At 37.3% G+C, this 8,632-nt stretch overlaps 1 protein-coding gene across 1 annotated transcript; it reads right to left on the bottom strand.

Annotated features, from left to right (window-relative positions):
* Positions 1–1,986: 1,986 nt before the first annotated feature.
* On the bottom strand, positions 1,987–6,999 carry cnga2a (cyclic nucleotide gated channel subunit alpha 2a). Its single transcript, XM_052150211.1, has 6 exons — positions 6,893–6,999; positions 6,667–6,777; positions 6,115–6,291; positions 5,913–6,020; positions 3,747–3,853; positions 1,987–3,499 (listed from the first exon to the last, which is right to left on the bottom strand). The coding sequence occupies exons 1-6, from the start codon at positions 6,997–6,999 to the stop codon at positions 2,079–2,081; spliced, it is 2,031 nt and encodes a 676-aa protein (XP_052006171.1). The 3' UTR covers positions 1,987–2,078.
* Between the last annotated feature and the right edge of the window lie 1,633 nt (positions 7,000–8,632).

Here is an 8,632-nt window from a genome sequence, read left to right as displayed (position 1 = left end):
GCTGGTAATCTGGCATAACAGGCATTTTCCTGGTGGGCCGACGCACTTTGGGGCCGATCAGGGATGGACTGGCCACCGGGAGAACCGAGCAGGCCGGTGGGTTGACGAAATGTGCTGAATGGACCGCGATTTCTGAATTGTGTCCATTTTAATTAACTGAGTTTTACCTGCTGATCCATATACAATGCAGCCAAAGACCAGTACAGACCATCATTGATGTATATATATATATATATATATATATATATATATATATATATATATATTCTTTAATGCCATTCTATGAGGACATTCTTCTTCTTCTTTGGATTTATTGGCAGTATGCAAACCAGCTTAGATGCATTTCTGCCACCTACTGGGATGGTGCGTGAAGCATTGATGAAGAAGGTTTGATTTGATTTGATTTTATATTGTATAATGTTATTGTTCCTTAACTAACTAACTAACTAAATATCGAAATACAGTTAATTATTGTTAGGTATTGCTACATCAACAGGCAAATACATAAATGAATAAATGTATATGGAAATTGATATTTGTAGAATTATTATTAAAAGACAATGAAAGACATTATTTTGAGTGTACTTTTTGATTGACCTTACACATGTTTTTGCCCACTGAGTAGCACTTGTGATTATATTATGCATTATCTTCAATAAACTGAATGTCTATGAGCTTGTTTTGTGCTTATCTTTAGTAAGTATTGAAAAGAAGCACTGTGGTATGCAAAACTTCCCCAATAGTCTGTCAAACCTTTTTAACTCACATTATAAATGCTTGATTTCTTTTTTCTTAATTTCATTATAAATACATATTCACACCTTAAAGGTGCACTTAGCAATTTTTCTTCTTTAAAAAAAATTAACTCCTAAAGAGATAAATTGTAATTTTGCAATATATGTAGGATATCATGACAACTCATATGAAAATAAACACTCCAGTCATATCAGTAACCTTATAAAAGCGGTTTTATTCTTCATGGAGAGGGTCCCCTCATGGGGGCGGCCATGTTAGAATCAAATGACCAGCCGAACACTACTCCCTTAATCTCAGTAACCATCCTGTTATTTGGGTACCTGTTATGTTAGGATACTGCAGTGAATACTACATTTCTACAATGCCATCTGAAACTTTAAACTATTGATTTTCAGTGATGCAGCATCCAAGCCACTAGGTGTCAGTGTAAATCAAAGATGAGACAAAAGATACCGAGTGCACCTTTAATAAAACAAAATTTTCAAAATTCATGATTTATGTCATTATACAGCAATAAAGCATATTTTAGTTTTCATTTACTGATGCCATTGCAGAAATTCACTGTCAGTGACCAATAACAGCGCGGTTAGATTAAGTGAGTAGTATTCGGCTGGTCATGTGATCTAAAATGGCCGCCCCCCCATGTGCGGACCCTCTCCACATAGAATAAAACAGCTTTTATAAGCTCACTTATGTAACTGGAGTCTTCATCTCATGTGAGTCATCATCATTTTATATATATATATGTTTCAAAATGACTATTATTTTAATTAGGAGTAAACAATTTTGAGGAAGAAAATAGCTAATTGCACATTTAAATGTTTGTGTTTCATGGGAGGAGCAGCCATTTTGCATGTCCCCCATTTCATCACTAATATATTTTTATGGATTATATATAATATTTAACAAAAAATCAAATGATACCCACGTTTAGTTTTATTTTTATAAAAAAAATACCATGCTTTCACTGTCTATGCAGTTTCTTATAAAATACTTCATACATTTACTGAGAAAATAGATAACAGGTTTGCAGATTTAGACTACATTAATCTATAGTAGGATACTAGCTGGTTATTTGAGGACCAAATATGACAATAAATCATGAGACAATAAATCATATGGCTTTTATTGAAATCTTTTTTAAACATTTGTAAATAAAACAGTTAAAACATAAATAAAACAATAAACATATGGCATATAAAACAATGTCCCACATATGTGGCAGTTTTGTAACCTTTTATCTATTATTCTATTTAAAGTATTAAAAATGTTATTGCTATTGATTGGTCATTAAGACTATAGTATACGGTTCTGTCAACTGCTCAGAGATGAATGTTGACCTCACTGTGTGTACCATCACCATCAATAGTGCTGTCATTGCCATCTGAGAGGAATCCACTGCCGGAGTGATGCGTCTTACACTCCAGCGCTGTGACTCTTTGCTTCAGGCGCTGTTGAGTGGCCGTGTACTCACCCAGTAACCGCGCAAACCGTGTCTGTAGTATTTCAAGAGAAGCTTCCAACCGCGCCAATTTCTCCTCTACCTGTTCCTCTCCCATTCCACCAGATCCCATCTCCTCCAAAAGACCTTCTTTCAGAAGAATCTGTCTTCCTCTCTCTTCCAAAACCTTCTTGGCATCTGGATACTCCATAACAGCTTCCATAAGATCGTCTTTTGACAAACAAAAGAGGTCAGAGTAGCCGATACTTCGGATGTTAGCTGTGCGACGGTTGCCCGTTTTGCTACCTTTGATGTTGAGGATGCTAATCTCGCCAAAGCAGCTGCCGGCTGTCAAGTGTGCGTACTGGGTCACCCCATCATCAGCCACAACAGCAAGACGTCCCTCTTTGATGATGTACATCTCTTTTCCAATGTCCCCTTTTCGGCAAATGTAGTCTCCAGGGCTGAAAACCTGCGGCCGTAGCTTCAAAACCAGTTCCACCAAAAGGCCCGCCTCACAGTCCTGGAAGATACGGACCTTTTTCAATGTTTCCAAGTGCACGTTGATGGCGATCTCGGCCCGTAGTTTGTCGGGCAGGTTCTTCAGGACTTCTTGCTCATCGACGGCTTTCTTGTTGTTCCACAAGTAGTCAAACCATTTGATGACCCGAGCTTCTAGCTCTTTGCTGACCTTTCGAAACTGCATGTAGTGTTTGATGGCATCGATGCGAGATTGGAACTCGGCTCTTGTGGCATTCATGTTCGAAATCATGGATCCTACGTTACCAACGATGGTGGCGAAAATGAGAACGCCAACGAGGAAATCAAAAACGACAAAAAGATACTCCTCATCACGCACTGGAGCGGGCATTTCTCCAATGGTCGTCAACGTGAGGGTGGACCAATATAGGCAGTAGACGTATCCTCGCGTGAGGGTCCCAAACTCGGGATCTGAGATGTTTGGGTAGACCCATTGGTCAGTTCCAAAGCCCAGAGACTTGGAGATGGCAAAGTAGATGCAGGCATTCCAGTGGATGATAACTAGGATGTAAAGCACTAAGTTGCAAATGCGAAACATGTTTGGGTAGTTTGTACGAGTCTCGGTGCGGTCGAAGAACTCAAACAGGCGTGAGAAGCGTAGTAGACGATTGAAACGCAGCTCAGGAACATGGATGCCAATGGCAAAGTAGGCTAGATCTGTGGGAAGTATGGAGAGCAGATCCAGTTTGAACTGTAACATATGAAAGTAGCTCTCTCTTAACCTTGTGAGGTCCTTGACCAGAAGACCCTGCTCGAGGAAAGCTGTAATACAGAATTGAATTGTTAGTTTCTAAATGATTATTTTTTGCGAAAATTTACTCAAGTATACCGCATTTTTGCATGTATAGGCGTATATACTGGTCATACTCACATATCCCCTTAAAGAGTATTTTTAACGTTTATAAACTGGCCCCATTTACTTCCATTGTAAGTGCCTGACTGTAATCATGACTTTTGTTTGCCCACATACTTTGGCCATGTTGAGGTGTATAAATGAGATGTTTCTAACCTGTTCTCAGTCTCACACAGGTATCCAATATATATATGACGTCAGAGATATAATCCAAAACCAGCCACAGAATGAAGTTTCTAGTTTGAAGCTCATCAAAGCAGGCCCTGTGTTTGAGATGTATAATGATTCACCATCAGCTTGAGAAAGTACCACCCCTTTCACATATAACACAATGACACTTATTTACATGAATCATCATCAAAATGAGATCCTGAAACACACACAGTCGCTCGTGAGGTTTAATTACACCACTTGGATTCAGGGGCGGAGCCACAACACAGAGCAGTCTGTGGTGGCACAGAAATGTTCGGGCAGCATTTTATATCGTCGGACTGTGGTGGGGGGTTGAGTGGATACAATGGGACCGGGACGGAGAGGTTTGGCGACCTTGGTGTGCGCACATGTTTGTACATTTGTACAGAGATGATTTGACCTCTAAAGAATGAAAATGTACCAAGAAATGACCAAAAAATGACTAAAACAGCAATTGCGAGAGGGGTGGCCAATGGGGTGGCCAGGCTTCGGCCCATGGTGGCCACGGCCACCCCATTGGCCACCACCTAGCTCCGCCACTGCTTGGATTTAACAGAAGAACAGCTGCTAAAATACCTTCCTTACATGCCATAAGGAATATTTCAATAAAAAAACTCTTTTGTCTTTCTAAGGCTAATTTCATAGCTAACATTGTATGTATCCTAAATACACACATGTAGATCATATTGTCAAAGTAATCGCTTGATTGGAAATGACATCTAAAAAATATTCTACCTAAGTGATAGTTACCTTGATTTTCTTGTTTTTTTCAAACATCACATCATCTCAAGAATGCATACTTATGGATGTACTTTAATGACAAAAGTCTTTGAAAAAAGCACTATTGTATAAAATAAACGCATTGCATTAACAGTGATTGCATTATTAGGGGATGCCATTTTATATGGTTGTTTAAATAAGTTTAATTATAAATTGAAATTCATCGTTAAAATTGAACAATAAATATTCACCTTGCAAAGTTCACATCCAAAATATTCAGTTTTTCAAAAATGTCCTCTTTAATATTCGACAGGTAATATTCGTCCATAATATTTAGTTTTGCAAATTGTCCTCTAAAATTTCAGTAGCTCAAATTTGGTTGGAAATTCAACATTGTACATCCTGACAATGCAGGAAAAGCAGCAGAGTGCCGATGCTCAATCTTCACTTGTTGTTGATCAACACCACCTAGCGGTGAAGCCTAGTAACCGCAAGTGAAGGTTGAGCATCGGCACTCTACTGCTTTTCCTGCAATGTCAGGATGTACAATGTTGAATTTCCAACCAAATTTGAACCACTAAACCTTTAGAGGCCAATTTGCAAAGTGAAATATAACGGACCGAATATTACCTGCCGAATAAATAAATGTAATATTTTTCAAAAAACATAATATTTTTTATATGACCTTTTCTTTTTTTTTTTTTGTTCTTTTTTTTTTGGATGCTGAATATTTATAGAATTTTTTAATGATGAAATTTTGTTTGAAATGTTTTCAATTGAAATATTCACAGCTTAATTATACAACTATATGAAATAGCATCCCCCAAAAACTCAAGCACTGTTTATTTTTCAGTGTGCTTTTTTGTTTCAAAGACATTTGTCATACTATACTTTCATGCATGCTCTTCACTGACTCTATATTTGTTTTGGTTTACAAAAACACTTACTTTTGAATAAACTTTATCAGGGGCAAAATAGACTGGTGTGGTGGTCTCAGAAGTTTTGAAAAAATTATAGAAATCATTTTCACATGGTAAATATCGAAATGATAAAAAAAAAATTTCTTTGTTTATATTATAATAGTTTTATATTTGTAAAAAAAAAATATATATATATATATATATATATATATATATATATATATATATATATATATATATATTTAGTTTTCTATACATGACATTTTTAAGAAGTACCAAAAATACAGCAAAGGAAGAAGGCCTGGCAAACCGATTCATTTTTAACGAGACCATCATAAAACAAATAGAAAAAAGTTGAAATATGTTCATTTTAATAAAACCCAACCACTGGGACGTAAAAGTTGTGAGAGTTGAAGAAACTTTAAACTCAATATTTAAGCCAAAAGTTGAGAATAATGTGTGACAAATGTACATAATTCTTTGTTTTTACCTCGCCACCACGAAGCACCAGTTGTACAATACAGCAGTGGCAATAACAAACAGCCAGCGGTAGTACATGTCATCAGCAGGTGCCATTATGAAAACATCAGACTTCTTCCTGATAAAACATTTTTAGCCGTTAAGACATCTATTAAAATTTCAGGGCAATGAAGATGTCTCGTCTAGATGATGGTTTGATGTGATAAACTCACTTGGTTTTGGTACTGTTGTGCCCATCTTGGGCATCAGTTCTACTGATGCTGATTCGGCTGGGTGCGATTTGTAGCTCAGGGCCCCGGAAACGCTCTAAGAAAGAATCGGGCCTCTCCTCCTCCTCCTGAAGGCCTTTATGGGCCCAGTCTCTGAGAGTGACCACCATACTCACCAGCCTTTAAAACAGAGGAAACTAATGAATCAATAACAACTTCAAGAGAAGTTATTTGCATGGCTTTAGCATGAGGCTTAGAGTTGTATGCCCTGATAAAATCCGAAGAAAAGGACATGCAAATGTTTTCTTTTTCAAGCATTTTCTGTTCCTAGACTTTTTGGAAGTCCTAATCTTGTGAAGTCCATCTGAGCAGGCAAGTTCTTCTCTACATAAACAGAATGGAGGTGATTTCGATTCATCCTCCAATACCTGTTCGGTATGCATAGTTGATCATAATATGTATCTTTGTATAAAGTTCCTTCATTTTAGATCACATGCCACCTGCATGTGATCTAAAAAAGCTGTGACTATAGATAAATCAATTGCAGAAGCTCACCTTGACATGGCACCTCTGCCACGGAACGAGTTCTGTGAGTTCAGTCCACAGGGTTCGATGGTGGCCACTCGCTGCAATTCCGAAGAAGTGTCATCACATATGGACTGACCACTGCAGTGACAACAGAGTCAAGTTGGGATTTATACATACTGACAGACTGTATTTCACCATTAGATAACTGATGAGAATTGTAGAAGTGCAAAAATAGCCGAAGTTGAAATCTCACCGGCTGAGAATGCTATCTGCTCGCTCTGATTCATCTTCAACTGAAGTCTTTACAGACAGTCTGTGAGCAGATAAATCCATGCTCTCCACCAACACTTGGCCCGTCATACTGTTAAAAGATTTTCCGTATGAATATCCTTCAATAAAAGCCATTTATTGGTCTCCCTTCACAACTGCATAATCTAAAATCACAGTTGCACAAGAAGAGGGCCACTATTACACACACTCTAAACCCTAATGTTGTCTTAAAGGGATAGTTCACCCAAAAATGAAAATTCTCACATCATTTACTCGCCCTAATGCCATCCCAGATGTGGATGACTTTCTTTCTTTTGCAGAACACATATTAAGATTTTTATAAGAATGACTCAGCTCTGTAGGTCCGTACAATACAAGTCAATGGGTGCCAAAATTTTGAAGCTCCAAAAAGCAATAAAGGACTTAAATATTTATCTGTTTCTCACCCACACCTATCATATCACTTCTGAAGACATGGATTAAACAACTGGAGTCTTTTGGATTACTTTTATGCTGCATTTATGTGCTTTTTGGAACACAAACATCTTGGCACCCATTCACTTGTATCCTGAGGACCTACAGAGCTGAAATATTCTTCTTAAAATCTAAATTTGGGTTGTATGGAAGAAAGAAAGTCATACACATCTGGGATGGCATAAGGGTGAGTTAAGGATGAGAGAATCTTTATTTTTGGGTTTAAACAACCCTCCTAATACTTTCAAAAAATGCCAGTCAAAAAATGACCGGAAAGATAAAAGGTGTCTTTTTTTATTTTTTTGGGATGATTAAAAAAAACAAAATTCTCCAGAGTAATACCAACAAAATTATGCACTTTTTATAGGATTTTATGCTATTTGGATCTTTTTTACTTGTACATTTCTCAATTTGAAAAGATGCAATGACCAAAATTGACCGAATCGTAAACGTTTCTTACCTTGGGGCCACAATTTTTTTCAATGATTTTGTGTGTGTGTGTGTGTGTGTGTGTGTTTGCATGCATGCATGTGCATTTGTGACATGCTTAGTGTCTGTGATTCTGTATGTGTTGGGTTGTGTGTTCTGTCTTCTGCTGGTTTTAGTCTCACCCATTTATTCCCATGTGTGTGTGTGTGTGTGTGTGTGTGTGTGTGTGTAATGGGCATTGTGGGTCACACCCCTTCAATTCTGTCTGCCTGTGTTCTGCATTGTGGCTAATTTATAGATTTTATTTGACAAATTTCAGAAAAAAATGCTTTGTGTTATAGTCTCACTGTTCGTTGTGTGTGATTGGGTTTTATAGAGTCACCCCCTCTTTTCTATAGTTCTTTCTACATTGTGGCTGATTTATAGATTGTATTTCACAAATAATAATTATTTTTTTAATTGTTCTGCATTATGGTCTTTCCCATTCATTTCCTATGGCCGGTCAATTTTGACCACAAAGGTAAAAATGCTTTGCTTATTCAGTGACATATATGGCATATGGAATCAAGTCCATTTGTGTGTGTGTTCAGATAGCAAGTGGGAGCAAAGCCACCAAGCCTTGTACCTATCTGAGAGAGGAAAGCATTTTTTATTAAATCTGAATTATCGATTCTGGTCAAAATTGACTGACATTACTGAAATGTCAAGTCAAAATGTTTGAGCTCATAACGCAAATATCTATGTTCCTTGAACTTATTTTTCTACCAGCATAGAAAAACATTTAAACTGATATTACACTGGTAATACATGGATTGTTTCC

This window comes from Xyrauchen texanus, chromosome 19 (assembly GCF_025860055.1).
Source record: "Xyrauchen texanus isolate HMW12.3.18 chromosome 19, RBS_HiC_50CHRs, whole genome shotgun sequence".
Taxonomy (NCBI): domain Eukaryota; kingdom Metazoa; phylum Chordata; class Actinopteri; order Cypriniformes; family Catostomidae; genus Xyrauchen; species Xyrauchen texanus.
This window is presented reverse-complemented; position numbering and strand designations above follow the sequence as displayed.